At 46.8% G+C, this 16180-nt stretch overlaps 7 protein-coding genes across 7 annotated transcripts; 5 read left to right on the top strand and 2 right to left on the bottom strand.

Moving 5' to 3' along the window:
- Window positions 1-528: 528 nt before the first annotated feature.
- Window positions 529-1716, top strand: N7484_008465 (DUF4419 domain-containing protein; the record flags this gene model as incomplete). The annotated part of the gene is made up of 1 exon (XM_057118852.1): window positions 529-1716. One exon carries the CDS (start codon window positions 529-531, stop codon window positions 1714-1716), a length of 1188 nt encoding a protein of 395 aa, XP_056968407.1.
- A 974-nt stretch (window positions 1717-2690) lies between these two features.
- N7484_008464 (cytochrome P450) lies at window positions 2691-4399 on the top strand (the record flags this gene model as incomplete). Its single annotated transcript, XM_057118851.1, has 4 exons — window positions 2691-2898; window positions 2964-3487; window positions 3560-3982; window positions 4043-4399. 4 exons carry the CDS (start codon window positions 2691-2693, stop codon window positions 4397-4399), a joined length of 1512 nt encoding a protein of 503 aa, XP_056968406.1.
- A 2971-nt stretch (window positions 4400-7370) lies between these two features.
- On the bottom strand, window positions 7371-8453 carry N7484_008463 (uncharacterized protein; the record flags this gene model as incomplete). Its single annotated transcript, XM_057118850.1, has 1 exon — window positions 7371-8453. The coding sequence occupies one exon, from the start codon at window positions 8451-8453 to the stop codon at window positions 7371-7373; it is 1083 nt and encodes a 360-aa protein (XP_056968405.1).
- A 726-nt stretch (window positions 8454-9179) lies between these two features.
- N7484_008462 (uncharacterized protein) lies at window positions 9180-10358 on the top strand (the record flags this gene model as incomplete). The annotated part of the gene is made up of 1 exon (XM_057118849.1): window positions 9180-10358. The coding sequence occupies one exon, from the start codon at window positions 9180-9182 to the stop codon at window positions 10356-10358; it is 1179 nt and encodes a 392-aa protein (XP_056968404.1).
- A 909-nt stretch (window positions 10359-11267) lies between these two features.
- N7484_008461 (uncharacterized protein) lies at window positions 11268-11936 on the top strand (the record flags this gene model as incomplete). Its single annotated transcript, XM_057118848.1, has 2 exons — window positions 11268-11546; window positions 11568-11936. 2 exons carry the CDS (start codon window positions 11268-11270, stop codon window positions 11934-11936), a joined length of 648 nt encoding a protein of 215 aa, XP_056968403.1.
- A 135-nt stretch (window positions 11937-12071) lies between these two features.
- N7484_008460 (Dyp-type peroxidase) lies at window positions 12072-13972 on the top strand (the record flags this gene model as incomplete). Its single annotated transcript, XM_057118847.1, has 7 exons — window positions 12072-12344; window positions 12424-12734; window positions 12788-12877; window positions 12924-13040; window positions 13091-13185; window positions 13237-13662; window positions 13713-13972. The coding sequence occupies 7 exons, from the start codon at window positions 12072-12074 to the stop codon at window positions 13970-13972; spliced, it is 1572 nt and encodes a 523-aa protein (XP_056968402.1).
- A 126-nt stretch (window positions 13973-14098) lies between these two features.
- Window positions 14099-16105, bottom strand: N7484_008459 (uncharacterized protein; the record flags this gene model as incomplete). The annotated part of the gene is made up of 6 exons (XM_057118846.1): window positions 14099-14416; window positions 14484-14645; window positions 14701-14825; window positions 14889-15644; window positions 15860-15894; window positions 15951-16105. 6 exons carry the CDS (start codon window positions 16103-16105, stop codon window positions 14099-14101), a joined length of 1551 nt encoding a protein of 516 aa, XP_056968401.1.
- Window positions 16106-16180: the final 75 nt, after the last annotated feature.

The following is a 16180-nucleotide window of genomic DNA, read 5'->3' as shown; positions in this document are numbered from 1 at the left end:
TTGCCTTGATCATCTGATCTAATTCCCTGAGATTGGTAACCAGTCGCCCTGCCAATCTCAGAGAATATCTTATTCCTTTTTCTAGTGAGAATCAGAGAGATGTCTCATAGACGTCTATGGGACGTCCCCCAGCCACTCATTTGCCCTTTTCTACCCCATCTTACTAGCATTTCTATTGGTGGGAGAGAGCAAGCCCTAGTCTTGGCAAGGTCCCGCCTTGTATGTTTAAAAGTTTCAATAATATACAGTCAAATGATGCAAATATTTGAGGAGAAGTGGAGGCCGTCACACTTGGCTAAGCCAGATTAGGAAAGTTTTGATCACGTTTTGGGCCAAGTGTGGCGGCCCCCAACCGCTTCCTGAAATCAACTACATCCTGTTCCTGAAATACTTCCTCTCTTACCCCACATCTTGTTCGCTCCCCATATCTTCATTACTCCCTTCTCAACGCAACATCATTTCAATTTTCAATCTCGCTGGTACATCGATCCCTCTGTACTCTGCACGTTTGCACAAGGTTCCGAAAAAATGCCTATCACTATCACCACCGCCAGTCATACAGCTCGGAAATGGAAACAGCCGAAGGCCTCGACTGCTGAAGAGCTGTTCCAACACTCATGTCCAAAGGATTATCAGTGTAGCCGGGGACTGATACAACAATCCTTTTCAAACGATATTTTTCATGCGAATCATATCACCGCCTCTCACCATGGGTTCGTTTGGGCCGTGTTCCACGCATACAGCTATCATCACCACTTGACTATACGACCTGAAGATGTGTGGTTCTCTATCCTTACTCAGCTCAACTTCTTCATTAACGCACATGCGGAAGAAATGCGATCTTCTTTTGTTGCACATGAAGGCCAAAAAGAGCTGCAAGTACGCGGTATAGGGTCAATTGCGACCGTGGACTTCGGTGCTTTGGCCTCGCGTATGACCGAGGAGATCGAAAAGAACGTGGTGGATGAAGAGTTACGATCCTGGGTTATGCCAAACTTTACCACAACAACCGAATCCGATAAAGTGGTCGCGGCCATTTTAATGATGGGCTCTTTGCAGAAGTACTTTGCGTATAAGATATTCCTTATGTGTGGTATCCCGTCCGTCACTCTGTTAGGCGAGCGTGAGGATTGGATAGTCCTCGTGAAGAAGCTCGAGAAGCTACATCAGCTCGGAGACGAACCTGCACGGTTTGCTCAACTTCTTCGTCCAATTCTTAATAATTTTGTTAAGTGCTTCGACAGCCCAGAGATTGGGTTAGACTTCTGGAGCAGATGTGCCCACAAAGAGTCTATGGGCAGTGGGCCGTCCTATTTGTCTGGTTGGCTTTCAGTCTTCTGTTTCTGGAATGAAGATGGACAAAGGACGCACCGAGAGACAATAAATCATAAGTCGAGTCCCGAGTTTGAGAAACAAAGCACTGAATTTGGATTAGATCAAACATTGTCGCGTCGAATTGATATTGATGATATCCCATCTGGCTTCGCCTCGGTTCCGGTTACTGTCAACGACAATGGAGTCGAATACAGCACAATGATGGTCGCTGGACTTATCGGAATTCAGGCAACACTAAGTGTATCCTTGTCGGATGGTACAAAAGATCAGAATGATGGTAGTTCGCATCCTCCGGGTGAAGAGGCTGTAATTGATTCCATCCAGCCAGTATCAGGATGGTTCATGTACGAAAAAGGAGAAGGGATGGAACAAAAGGAGTGAAGGCCAAAACCTGCGCATTGAAGACAACGTATAGCTCAGTCTATCGTTTACTAGTGAGCTTCCTCATTAAATAGCGTGAGTACTGGAAGATCCTGGCAATAATACCGAACTACTTTAGTGAAATTGAAACATAAAATGATAGGTTCATCATGGATGTGTAAATCTCAATCTAAGCCAAAGCAAAGGGAAATTCAGAGTGTTATAATATTATTCATTATACACTTTAATCCAGTACATACGACCATAGGGTGTGGAGCAAAGGCCTTCCCGCCCGCTCAGCCTACGGCACTCACATAATAATTTCGGCTGATTCTCTAGGAGCATTCGATATGAACATTGCTTTAAGCAGTGATTGAACAGTGATTGAATTTATTTTAGGATGCTCGAGGGTGATATAGGCCAGGGAGATGAGATGACGATCCTACCCAACGTGTTGAGGGCCTCCACACCTTAAGCAGAGTTCATCTTTACACCTTAGGATAAAAGATCCTAAGGCCCAATTATTACACCACCTTGAATTTGCAAGACTCTTGAGCAAATAAAGCCGACCACAAAAGATCTCCGGATACTGCTCCCGGAGCAAACTGCGCGTACCGAGTCACGTGGTTTCACGCGTGAATACTAAGATTAGAAAAAAATAACAAGGGAATGCCGTATGCATGCCGAAGCTTGCGCCTGCTATCACAAATATGGAGCTGGACACCCCGAGAGTCAAATGGATAGATTGCAAGACTTTTGTCTGATACCAGCGATTTCAATGCCAGGTCAAATAAAGCGAACTCGTCGCAAACTCGCTTTGTTGACAAGTTGAAGCGGGGTAGGTGCCCTTTGCGCTAGCCATTTCACGGCCTCAAATATCAAAGCGACACGCATAATGAGCTTATATGTTAACGCCTAAACAGTCATAGGGCTTCAACAGCATAGTGCATCACTGCAACTTTGAAATGATGTCTTTCGGGAGTCTGATATACGGAATGTTTCAGATTCAAGCATTGCTCTTGGTGATTGGATTGGTGGCCTTATTGTTCCTTGTAGCTTACCGCCTGACACTTCACCCGCTCGCACGAGTCCCAGGGCCTTTCCTTGCTGCCGCCACAGGAGCGTATGAGGCCTATTTTCAGCTGGCAAAAGAAGGCGGGGGTCGGTATTGGGTCGAAGTAGCACGACTGCACGAGGTATATGGTCAGTCGATACGTCATAAACATCGAGTTCTTGGTGGTAACGCAATTTGCTTATCAGCTATGCAGGCCCAATCGTGCGAATCAACCCATGGGAAGTTCACATTAAGGACCCCGACTGGAACGACATCTATAAGTTGTCGTCAAAGGCGTGCAAGCCTAAGTGGTATTATAGGAGTTTCGGCAGCACTCTCAGCACCAACACTACAGAGTCCGACCAACTCCACCGTATTTACCGTCAGGCGCTGACAACTTGGTTCTCTACGCAAAACATTACCCAAAGCGAACCCAATGTTCAGGCCACGATCGATAGGCTTCATGACCGCCTTCTTGCTTCCTCTGGCAAAATTGTCAACTTGGGCGATGTCTATCGATGCCTTGCGATTGACGTGGCAACAGGTTTCGCTTTCCAGAAGGCATTTGGTAATTTGGATGACGCCCATTTCAGCGAGGATTTCAATATGGCTGTCAGGGACTACGGCCGGACCGGTATATTTAACAGATATCTTTTCGGGCTCCCATTCAAGCTCTTGCAGTCGCTGCCGCAATTCATCTCAAGGAAGCTCAACCCTGCAGTTGGGACTTTTATGGCGGTAAGTCATTTTCCTGCGGCTAGGCCCCTGCTTTCTTTGTCAATGAGACCTGACCTTTTAAACTTTTGAAAGATGGTCAGCGAATGTGCCGAATACTCCATGAAGAAGCGCCCTTCATCGCTTGATGCGGCGCAGGACATGGTGCAGAGTATGATCAAGGCAGATCTTTCGCTAGAACAAAAGAGCTTTCCTCGTATTTTGGCAGAGTGCCGAAGTATAATCCTTGCTGGACAGGAAACAACTGCTACCGTTTTGACGTCTGTCACATATCACGCTCTTTCTAATCCGGAAATCCTTTCCAGACTCCTCAAAGAACTCACAGAAGCCCGCAACGCAAAAGGAGCTAAGTTAGAATACCAGGATATCCGATACCTGCCTTATCTTACGGCTGTGATAAATGAGGCATTGCGCACAAGCAACGCCGTATCTGGACGGCTGACTCGATTCTCGGAGGTCGTAGACCTTCATTACCAGCAGTACTTTTTACCTCGTGGGGTTTGTGCTCATCGGATCAAATATTCTTCAATGTATAACAGCTTGCTAAACCTGGAGTAGACATACATATCGATCAACCTGAACGACACCCACAAGGATTCGTCAATATTCACCGACCCTGAAGCGTTTCTCCCTGATCGCTGGCTAAGAGAGTCTGACCACAAGCAGCTTCTGAAATATCTACAACCTTGGGGTCGTGGTGCACGACTTTGCTTAGGCATGGAATTGGCATATCATGACCTATACTTGTCGATCGCACGGCTGTTTGGTCCCGATTGCGGTTTCGAAATGAAGCTTTTCGAAACTGAACTCGAGGATTGGGATGCGTATGGCGACTTTTTCGCACCAATGCCTGCCCCAAGGCGTAAAGGAATGCGAGTATCTATTGAGACGAAATCGAAGCCGGTCAAGCCATGAAAGGACGGACTCCTCCGGGCTGTTCCATAGTTGATATCATTGATCAGGTCTGCTGAGGAAGCAAAGGACGGGAATCATGTTCCAAGGTTCCGTTAGAGTAGGACTTGTCATAATAATAATAAAATGTGAACCAGCGACTAACATGTTCTTACTTTGGCTTAGGTGCTCTTTTGATTCACTTCACGCCTCTAATCGTAGTAAACCGTAGGTATGCGCGCGCGGCCATTTTTGGGGAGATGCACGTCATGAGAGTTCTTAGATTAACCCTTTGGGCCCCCCTTATATAGTGTTAGGTTAGGTGACCGCAGTACCTATATCCTCTCTCTCTAGATAGACTCAGACTCACTGTTTATATCATTCTGATACGCACGTTCTATCTCGCACGTTCGTAGATGTAGTCATCTTGGTAATTCCATGATCAATCTGACCTTGGGTTGACCATTTTAAGATTATCGATGAATTTGGTAAGTCTTGATGTTCGAGGTGCAAGTCACCCGCGTTTCTAATTTTATTATGCGACTGAGCTAACTAACCATATCAGTAGCTTAGAGTAACGTCTGTCCTTTTCCACGCCCGCCCTACGTCTTAGGCCATAGCCTTTCATGCCTCTGCTGCTGGACCCCTTTTGAATTCAGTATATCACCCAGCAAGCCCCCTCCGATCCCAAGATTCTTCAATAATCCCGCTTGCCTTGACAGCAAATCCAACTTTACTTTGACGCCCACTGATGACTTACGTTTCGGGTACACGTAAGGCCGTCCCAGAACAAGTATATTGACTGATGTATCCTAACATTCCTACAAACTTGCCAATCAAAATTCTTGGCTCTTGTTCAAAATATATATTCCAGCTTTATCCGCACTGGTCTGAATCAATAACACCATCTTCAGCAGGTGCCGGAACATGAGCTTGCTCGTAAGATTTGCAGTAACTTGTGTGTACTCGTCAAATCCTTTGTCGATCAGGTCTTGTAGCAGGTGTTCCTTGTGCCTAAGTAGGTTATCAGCGACACTGTAAAAGATCAAAGGAGGCTCTAAGAGGTCAGGACAGCTCTGGAGCAATCAAGAAACAGAAAGAGCACCCCAATGGTGGAAGGCGACAAATAACGGACGCTCAACCCGCTCAGCCAGGCGGTAGCCGTAATCAACGACATGCTAGTTCCAATGCTACAGGATTTTCATCGCGCACCGCATTTTCAAGAAGCAGGTACCGGACCTCCATTTGCAAACATAATCGATGATCTCGCGCCTATTCATGGTAAGATACTCCAGGGTGTTGAATAGAACGACTTTTATATTTAATTGTGGGGGTTTGCCGCCAAATGCTCCATGGACTCTTTTCTGGGAAACGAAGATTTGATCCATATAACGAAAGCCGCCATGATACACGATCCAATCCTGCCCTTCAGACCCTTGGTACCATCATAGCAAGAACGTCTATGGGGCCTTCACCATCTTAAGTTGCAGCGGTTTCGCCCCAGATGTGTGACATTGAAGTCCATCCATCTCTTGCTAGGTAGCAGACGTCGCCAAGAGACCTCATGCCGACTTTCAAGAGCCATTAGGTATAGGGGCGGAATGAATCCCACAATTCAATGTCACCGCATGGTTTAAAAGTTGATTACTTCATCCCGCTAAATTGAATCGCAATGTATATGTAAACAAAGGCCACGTGTTTGTCAAGCTGCGACCTTTGTCATGTTGAGCATGCTAGTGGCTAGTAGGAGCCAACTACCAGGTCATCGGTGGGACGGTTTATGTACTTGCGGTCTTTTCTTACCTTTCTAGGGAGTCTTCAATATATCTTAATGGATGAGATTTAAATGACTTTTACAAATTGATATGGACTTGAAAGGACACCTTGTAATGATTGCTACACATTCTTGCAACTTTTGGGTGCCAATGACGACAATGGCGTCTGCTAATGCATACCTTGATCTCAATTTGAGAGATTTGTTTCGGGCAATCCATAAACGTATGTCCAGATCCCATAATTTCCTCCCGATCGACCCTATCCCTACTGTTTTTCCACTCGGGTCCCTACCTTCGGTGGTAAATAGCGCACTCGCACACTTCCTGCTCTCTGATGATATATATTGCTTGAATTGTTAATCCAGCACATACGACCATAGGGTGTGGAGAACAGGGCTTCCCGTCCGCTCAGCCGTACTTAAGCCACACTATATCCGCATGGTCAATTGTCTCTAAAGCCCCGGTAGATTAGAGCGGCGACAGACTTACGCTAGGTGAGTGTGGGTGATATAGGTGAGAACTTTGCAGACTGGGGGATAGAGGTGAGAACGGGGGTGATCGACCCCGCCTAGTACACCGACCTTGCCTAGGTTTAGAAAAACATATAAACCAACAGCTAAGAGCCCTTTCCTCGGTCTGCTATAAATTTTCTCACGCTTAAAATATGTCACCAAAGAAGAATTTCCTGGGAGAGCTCGAGGAGTGTATTGCACGTGTAGTGGTTGGTTAAAGAAGGATAGTCTAATTAATTGACGCAAAACACACATAACACACTTCTTGGTCTGCTCTTGAAGCATAAATACGATGCAATCCACAGACTACGAGGAAATACGATGACAATACACTTATAGCACAGAAGGTTTGAGGTAAAATTTTGATTGGGAGATGAGTTACTAAGAGCATCGGCCTTATTCACGTGCTGCTGTTACATGTCTCTCACCGCCTTTCATACCGCTGACAAACTCCTGAACGGGGAACTCAAAATGATGTGATTGTGGCAATTGGGGATTGGATTCAATTTGGATTTAATTGCGGGCAATAGAATCGAACTCAAAAGACAGCAAACAGGAAGGATGATAACCTAAGAAATACAAAAACTGCAATCCCAATAAAAGCTAATCCGTCACCTGACTTTCAACCGCCACAGGGCTAACTTATAACGAATCAAAACTCCAGTGCATCCGAAAAATCCCACAACAGCAAGTACTTCCTGGATAAATTCATGGCTTGGGGCGTTTAGAGAATGGGATGTTCTCTTTCAAAGTAGATGAAGGAGCCTCCTGTCGCTGCTCTTGGCCGAGATGTTTGCGGCGGTTCGCGCTTGTCACATCCGAGATAAAGTTGACACCGTGATACCTAGCAAGATTTGTGAACAGCGCATATGCGCTCTGGAATATCAGGAGAGTCGAGGATGTGGCGTAGATCCCGTCGAGTTCAATAGCGAACCCAGGCGGGAGGGTCTCAATCCAAGTGAGAAATCTGTCCAGCGTTTCCCGGGTCATAGTTTCGGCAATGCGAACCGAAAAGACTGCACGCAGCGTAGGGGCAATCGTGTTCGGGTCAATGCGTGTGACGCCAGTGAAAGGGAAGCAGATAGATACCCCTAACTTGACATGATGTGTTGGCTTAACAACCGAGCTATTCTCTCGAATAGTCGCCATTACGTCCGAAAGTGTCACAAAGTAGTGACCGTCTCGCTTACGCCGAGCAATCTCGCCCCGTAACTTTCCAGTTAAGGTATTGCGTGGTGGTTGAAGGGCCACTGGAGTATACTCATCGCTCGCAGAAAGAACTTCGACAACGCGAGTCGCGGGATTTGACGTTCGCGTTGCCACATGCGAGTAACAGCAATCTAGGACGAAGACAGCGTCTGTATCTGCGATGTCGAAGTACTGGACATGTCCTTCCGCCACAGTATCGATGTAATCTTGGAGGCATATGCTTCGGCGGGATGGGCCTTCGACAGCCCAGAGCTTTTCACCTCTAACCTCTCCGTGCCCGGCATAGTGAATAAGCACGATGGATTTGCCGGGTGCCTCTGTTGCGCGTCGGAAAATGGACCGAATTGCGTCATTCAATGTCCAGCCCGGAGTCCGTTCCTGTTCGGCCAAGATCTCAACTTGAGCTTGGTCGAGATTAAGTGTGCTCAGGATCGTCTGGAAATTATCGGTGTCTGCAGCGGCATTCGTGTTGTCTCGCTCCCATCGAATACTCAGCGCGTAAGAGAAGTTGTAAGCCCGGCTGCGATTGTTCACAGCGCGAGCTATTGCGTTCTTGATTTGGTCTGCGCTGATGGCTTCCATGGTGGATTGATGGAGTTATCTTGTAAAGGGAGTGACGTTTGAGTGTGTTTGGAAAATTGCACGAAGAGCTGGGCGTGGGAAGTTAGTAGTAGTAGGAGTTGTCTTGTAAAGGAAGTGAAGTTTGAGTGTGAATAGAGGATTACACGAAGAGCTGGGCGTGGGAAGTTAGTAGTAAGTATGCAGTATAGTGAAAGAGCTACATTGGGTTTAGTACTATTGCCAAATGGGTTTAGTGGGTGGGTACCGAATCTTTTTAGGGACAAACCTCGCTTTCGTTTTTTCGTTTTTGGTCTGAATTTTTGAGCCGGCAGAAAGGTTAGAATACTGGAATTACCCATACCGAGAGAAATCAGTCAATATTAGGGCGGTTGAAAATAGTTGCCTGAAAATTGCGGTGATAATTCGGTCGGGCGCGAAGTCAGGTGATGAGTTAGTTTTAAGTGCGGTTCTAGTTTTATGATGTTTTGAGAAGTTCAACCTTTCTGTTTTCTGTTTTTTGAGTTCAGGTCTATTGCCAGCAATCAAATCCAAATTGAATCCAATCCCCAATTGCCATATTTCAGTTTATTTTGAACCCCCTTGCAGGAACTTGTCATTTGGTGATCAGACTGGGGCCTTCGGATCTGCACCCTGTTCCTGTGCTGTTGTTGTGGAGCTCCAAGTGGGACCTGCGGGTGGCAGGCAGCCTATTAGAGTACAAGCAGGCAAGGTTCGAGGGAAGCCTGAATGCTTCAAAACTCACAGATCCCTGTTCCGGTTCATCCTGTGTCGGTCCGTCAAAAGGTGCAATTGAACCAGCGCTCAACACCACTTCCTCCGTCTCCTGAATTCAGACGGTCGCGGGGTACATCACGTAGGGAGCAGTCTAGACGAGGAGCAACGTCAGAATCACATGTCTCAACAACCGCACCTGCCGTTGTATATTACTTTGACACCTACCGCTGCAAATCCTCCTTCTCAATTTCATCAACCACCACCTCTGATCATCGTCAGCCTGCATCTCAGCAGTCAGAGAGACAGTCTCCAAGTCTAGTTACACCCGAATTCCTTGAATTGACAGCTCTTTTCCAAAGTCTGAATCATTTGAAAACTGGTGACGAGAGCAATCGCTCAGTTCCAGTAGTGGCCGTCAGGTCAACCGTCAGGATGTCAACTTTCAATACCGCAGCGATGAAATTCGCTAGAAACCCAGGTGATAATGTCAAAACCTTTCTGAGCAGCTGTAAGTTGCAGTGGGTTGGAACTGGATTGCAAGGAGATGATTTGAATGAGGCCAGAGTAACATCGGTGATGATGGGATGTACTGGGGATGCCAAGGATTTTGTGGATGGTCTGAGTCGAGCTGAGGCTGAAGAATTTGTGACCCTCTCTACGGCGTTGACAACACGGTTCCCATGGACCGACCGAGAGAAGGACACCCGCGAATATGTGACTCAGATGTGTTCGTTAAAGCAGGGAGCCATGACCTTCCAACAGTATATGGACAAGGGCATGGGATTAAAGCATCATTTACTAACTGAATTGACGGAGACCTTTCATGACCTATGGGCTCGAGGACTCTCTAATCCAATCACGGTGCAATTCGCCTTAACCTTCATTGAAACTGGTGTATATTTCAAGCAAGAGGTGACATTTGAAGCGATTATCCGCGCTGCTCGGAGCTGTCAGGGAGAGGTAACAAAAGTGACACCGAGCCAAGGATCAGACACCGACCGGATGGCTAGCGTGCTAGAAAAGATGGAAGCCACGTTATCTAATTCCCTCAAACCCACGAGATCGAGTTGGCAACCAACCCAATCCCAACCTCAGACTCAGCAGATTCAGAATCAACCATACCGACCGATCAACGGAAATGCGGGTATAACTCTAGCTCAGCGAACCAACGATTTTATTTGCTGGAATTGAGGAGTTGCCGGCCATCGCTCTCCAGGATGCACAAACCCTCCCCTCCCTGATACGGAACGCCAACGGATTCGAAATGCTGAATTGAATCGCCAGTTCCAGGGTCGGGTTTAGATTGACCCTCCGCTGTCTCAGCAATTGGGAATAAACCCCCCGGTCGCAGTTCATCAGGCTAGAGTGGAAGACATTACGCATGAGGATTATGGAGGGGCTCCCGGCCAAGAATATAACCCGGCAAACGTTTTTAATACCTACCAGCGCACGACCAGAGACTTTTAGAACGGAACCAAGAAGTTCATTCGAACTGATAGACGCTGTTGTCGATATTAACGCATCGTACCGACTAGATGGCGCGAATCTCCATTCAGTAATAGTTCAGGCATATGAAAATCCCGCAGAGGTTGTCGTCGCTACTGGACGACGTCCACACCCGCCTACATCGGATACCTCTATGCTAGAATTTCAGTTCCAAAGGTACCACGAACTGATAAGGGTCTATTTATATTAAAATTTAGGACTACCAGGGCTACTCAGCGGGTTCAGACTGATCATGAGCCACGTCCCGAGGGAAAGCCGCACCGAATCCCAACCCACCCGCATATGCGTCCAATTGCCGCGAAACGCCCAATCTTTACCCCGGAGGAGGTTACCTGGTAGAGATGCAATTTACCACTGATGGAGAAAGCAGGCGTGATCACCCGGTGCATTTCACCATGGTCAGCGCGGACCAAATACATCCAAAAAGCTGACGGAGTATGGTTGCGAATGGTACATTAATACTTACTCATCAACGCCATAACTATCAAAATGAATTATCTAAAAACAAAGCATCTGCTGGCTCCTGTTCGAGCGCCTTGGGCCGTCGGTCTCTCGGAAAGACTGGTATAACAATTGATTCATATTTTACGAGCGATGGCTGCGGCGAATGTTCATGTGGTGGTCGATTGGGATTTGTATGTTCCGATGGCGTTAAATGCAATCAATTCACAGAAACTGGGTCTTGGGTTCAATCCGTCGGAAGTGCTCCTGGGGTTCCAACCCAAATTCTTTGGTCGATCGGAACTGAGCACTGAAGTATTGGCGAAAGCCTTACGTGAGGACATCGAGCACTTGCCAGCATCGGAAGGAGACTTGAATCTTAGTCAAGCAGTTGGCACGGCAGCCGAGCGATTGGATCATATGCGCCAGAAGGTACAAACTCACTACCAATAGCGGAACGCCATGCTGGCTTGCCATCAGTTGCCCAAACCGTTCAGGCCCGGGAATTTGGTGCTCCTGAGAAAGGCAGTGCTCGACCAAGTGAAGGGTCGGAAACTGGAAACGCGATGGGCTGGCCCATACAAAATTCAGAAAGTGCCCCCAAAGGCGAGATCGGTTTACCTAGAAGAACTGGCGACCCAGCTTCGTGTTGGCAAGTTCCATTTCGATCATTTGAAACCGTTTATTTCCCGCAGCGATAATCAGATCTCTGAAGCAATCGAAGTTGCCGAGCGCAATTTCGGGCAGCAAAGATTCATGAAGGAGGCAGTTAAGCAAGCTGTCCCAATAGACCGACCTCAAACGCCTGACTGGGAATTGTGATGTGATGGCTCGTGGTATAATTTGTCTGTCTGTATTGTTACTCTTCCTCAACCTTTTCCCTCTGACCTTTCCTCACATCAAAATTCGTGCCCAAGCCTATTTTTCTTTCAATTGTGAAAAAGAAAGTTTGACACGATGGCGGAGGTTCTGGAGAACCCAGTGATCAAGGGTAACATCCAAGGCGGCATCTGGCCGCGCATGCCGAAAGAATTAGAGTCCTACCTCTTTTACAAAATCACCGACGTGGAGAGATTCAGCCTTGATCTCAGCGATATTATCGAAGATATCACCACTGGCCTAGGGAGTGAAAAGCATCTGGCAGATATTGCTAAGGCAAAGGAAGCTGGCAAGCCCATCATTCCCATTATGTGTATGAATGTCGCATTTACCCAGAAGGGGTTGGAGAAGGTATGCTTGCTGTTTTTGGATCTATTGGATAGCGCAGTCTGCAAGGAAGAACATGCTGACGTAAAATGTGGATCATCAGCTGGGTAGAGCAGACATTGACGACGCACTCTACGAGAAAGGAATGTACAGCGATCTTATTTTCGAGGGTGCTGACTGTTCGGAGAGAACACTCCCAGAGTTCAAGCCTCCGCCTGGACACAACTCTGAAGATGATAGTTGGCGCTGCGATTTGGTCTTTATCGTAGCTGCTTCGGACGAGACAAAATTGAATGAAGGTATCGCGAAAATCAAGAACAAGTTCCATCTGAGAGATGCGAACAAGGCTAGTCTGGAGTTGGTAGTCGAGAAGAATAGACAACGTCGGCCAGGACGCCTTCGCGGCCGGGAGCAGTAAGTGGAAATTTACTCATTGACGTGTTTCAATGTACTGACATTGTACTCAGCTTTGGGTTCGAGGACCATATCTCACAGCCTCGAATCAAAGGATTAGATCCAGAGCCAGGGCCGCGTGAGCCGCTTTCTTGTCCTCCAGGGTAAGGCATCTCAACTGTTGTCAAGGTTTTGACCTAATTTAGATAGGTACATTTTTGTTGGTCATGACGGGGACCCAAGAAGAAAACAAATGCCCCCTTGGTCCTATGAAGGCAGTTTCCTTGTTTTCCGTCAGCTAGACGAGAAAGTTCCTGAATTCAACAGGTATGCTCTATTCCTGCATGAGAAGGGATGTCCTGCTGATCATCTTTAAGATTTGTCAAGGATGCCGCAAGAAAAATCAAAAACTATCAGGGAGACAATGGTGCCGAGAAGCTGGCCGCCCACATGATGGGCCGCTGGAAGAGTGGTATTGTGACCCTTTTTTCTTCATTTCACACACCACACTGATATTCTTTAGGTGCACCTGTGGCTTTGACTCCGGACCACGACGATCCAAAGCTTGCATTCAGAAATGACTTCGATTTTCGACCTAAACAGAGCATTTTGGGATGCCCTTTTGCCGCGCACGCCCGAAAAATGCGCACCAGAGCGGACCATAAGGGCGATATTGGCGATGATGATGATTTCGTCGAGGGGCAATTCACTGATCCACAAAAGAATGATACCAGCAGACCCCCGGGTGTTGAGGCTGAGGTTGACGACAGTGACGAAGAGCCTGACCGGGAGCCCGACAAGGAAGACGCTAGCGTCATCTTGCGCCGAGGTATCACGTTCGGTCCTGAGCTTGGCAAAGATGAAACGGAGAAGACCACCAAGAGCCGTGGTATGTATTTCACCTGCTACCAGAGTGATATTCGAGATGGCTTCAACCTTCTCATGACTCGTAAGTCCTCACGTTTTATCACCTCTTTGACCATTGCTGAAATCATAAAGGTTGGGCCAGCAACAGCGTTTTCCCTACGTCCAAGAAGAGAGCTTCGGAGCATGGTCCAGGAATGGATCCGTTCATCAACCAGAGACAGCGTAAAGATCATCCCGAAGGTCACATCTGTCTCTACGATGGGGAGAATAAAGATAAGACCCACAAGCTTGACCTTGGTACCAGTCCTTGGGTGGATCAGCGAGGCGGTGAATATTTCTTTACCCCTTCCATTAGAGGCCTGCAATGGTTCGCCCACGCCCCCAAGAAGTAATGAAGAAGATGACCTTTCAATATTTGCAGAAATCTGGGTTGGGCATTCAAATCCAATAATTGTAATTCCAAAATACCGGTTTCCCTCATTCGGTATTCTTCAGTTGGAACATGAATGAGTTTTAGCTCATCTCCGCTCTTTTTTCCTTAGGAATTGTTCTTGTTCCGCCCGGCTCTTTTTCAAATCTACTCCAATGACCAAGATACTAAAGCTCAACAAGCTCAACCCAAACAAAAAGTAAAATGGTGCAGACACATTGCCAGAGGGTGTCGCATCAATGATTGCACTTGATACGAGAGGACCTATGAAGGACGACGTCTTTCCAACAATACTGAAAAGACTGAAGAAAAGGAACTCGTACCCTCGGGGCGTCACCTCTGAGATCATGATCTGGGAGTAACTATACCAAGGGCAGATCAACAATCCATAGAATGCCTGGTAGACCTAAAAGCGATCATGAGTAATCCCGGAATAGCAAGTATTCAGCCGTTCTTCTAATAGGGTAACTTACCCAGACCTCCCACACATGGTGAAAGCCAAACTTGGTTGTCCAATTTCCTATCATTCCCCAGCCGTCCAGGAGAACAATACCGAAAGCGATGAAGTTGAACATAGTCTTCGTCCCAAGACGGTATCGCTGTTGAATAGCCCAGAAAAGATATATGCCAACGGCCTGAAGATTCAAGTTAGAATATCATTCCACTCGTCACTAAGTCAGTCGTACGCACCTGAGCTGCAATCCCCACAATCAAAAGATATGTCAATTGTAATGTATTGTATGCCACCAAGCTATTTTGTAAAGTCGATATCACAGTGACCGTAGTATTCAAAGAATCGCCCAACAAGAAGTATCCTGTAATTGACGTCATTGGTCAATTTTCGCAGTTTTCAACAAGGAGATAGGAGCCATACGCACCGATAAGATAGAGTAAGCTCTGTTTCAGCTTCCACACCTGACTCATTGCAAAGTAAAGTTGCGACAAGCCTGCCATGATGATATTTTTAGAGCCAGGATCTTGTCCAGGTCGCTTTTTTTCCAGAAGGAACCACGGCAAGGAAACAAGAAGCCACACACCACTCGCAAAGGCAATGAGGACGCTCAGGCCCCAATTGTTTTTTGCTTCACTAGTATTAACATCAATACCGAACATGATGCCAACTATGACAGCAAGAATGACAATTTCGGCAACAGACTGAACATAGAATGCAACATTTGCAAGCTGGCTTCTCTTCATGGTATCGGCATAGTCGTACTCTTCGCGGGAAATATTGCCATGCGCAAAATCACTAGCCTTTTCTCTCATCTCAGCACTATTCCGCGCAAGTGAAGGGAATGCAGCTGTCCAGAAGGTCAGTGTGGTCTGGTAGGCAATAAGTCCCACGATGTACAGTCCAACACCTATCTCCCATTTTTCTTTGGTGTGAACGCCTAACCAGGCAAACCCTATGGCATAGGCAATGATGGAGAGAACAATCAGGATGTTTGGACGCCAGTTTCCAATATCAGCAAAGCTGCCGATCACTACAAATATCACGATTTGAATAGCGAAAGAAATTCCATTGCATAGGAGGACGATGCTTTCGACTGAGCGGAATTTCCCCGCGAAGAGTAGAATATTGGAGTCTCCCGCGGCTTCATATAGAAGATTTTGGAAGGCTGTGGGGGCAAAGTCTGTAATTTTCCTCAGTTAGTGCACAATTATAGTCTGATCATGGTGAAGATGGTTCTTTTGAGGTCCCTGGGCATCTCTCTCCTCTCTGTTGATAACCCTCTGGTTGTTCAACATGAAAATTCCAACGATCTCTAAAAAACATTCTAATGTCCATCATTTTGGTCCGGATGTAGAAAGCATGTTTTGCAGATTCAAGAGCACATTTCACACTTACTGAATAACGATAGACCGTTATTTCCAACGTAATAACTATAGTCACGATCAGCCCTCAAAGCCTCCACTGAATGACAGAGCAGGCAACGCACGCATAATATGCCCATATCTCCCATTTGGTCGCGATATTTTCCTCGTTGTGCTGATCAAGTATCGAATGCTTCGTGTCCTCACTCAGGGCGAATTGCTCCAAGGTTGAAGAAGGTGCTTCGAGATCATGTGTTCCTGCTAAAGATTCAGCCACCATACTGAGATACAAAGTCTTGCGACTTTCGACTCAGAAATGAAATGTTCAAAATCCTCTTCAGTCGCGGGTTTTTCG

The sequence above is a fragment of the Penicillium longicatenatum genome, assembly GCF_028827895.1.
Source record: "Penicillium longicatenatum strain IBT 33135 chromosome Unknown contig_6_segment0_segment0, whole genome shotgun sequence".
NCBI lineage: Eukaryota > Fungi > Ascomycota > Eurotiomycetes > Eurotiales > Aspergillaceae > Penicillium > Penicillium longicatenatum.
Note: the sequence above shows the minus strand (reverse complement) of the source record. Positions and strands in the feature narration are given on the sequence as shown.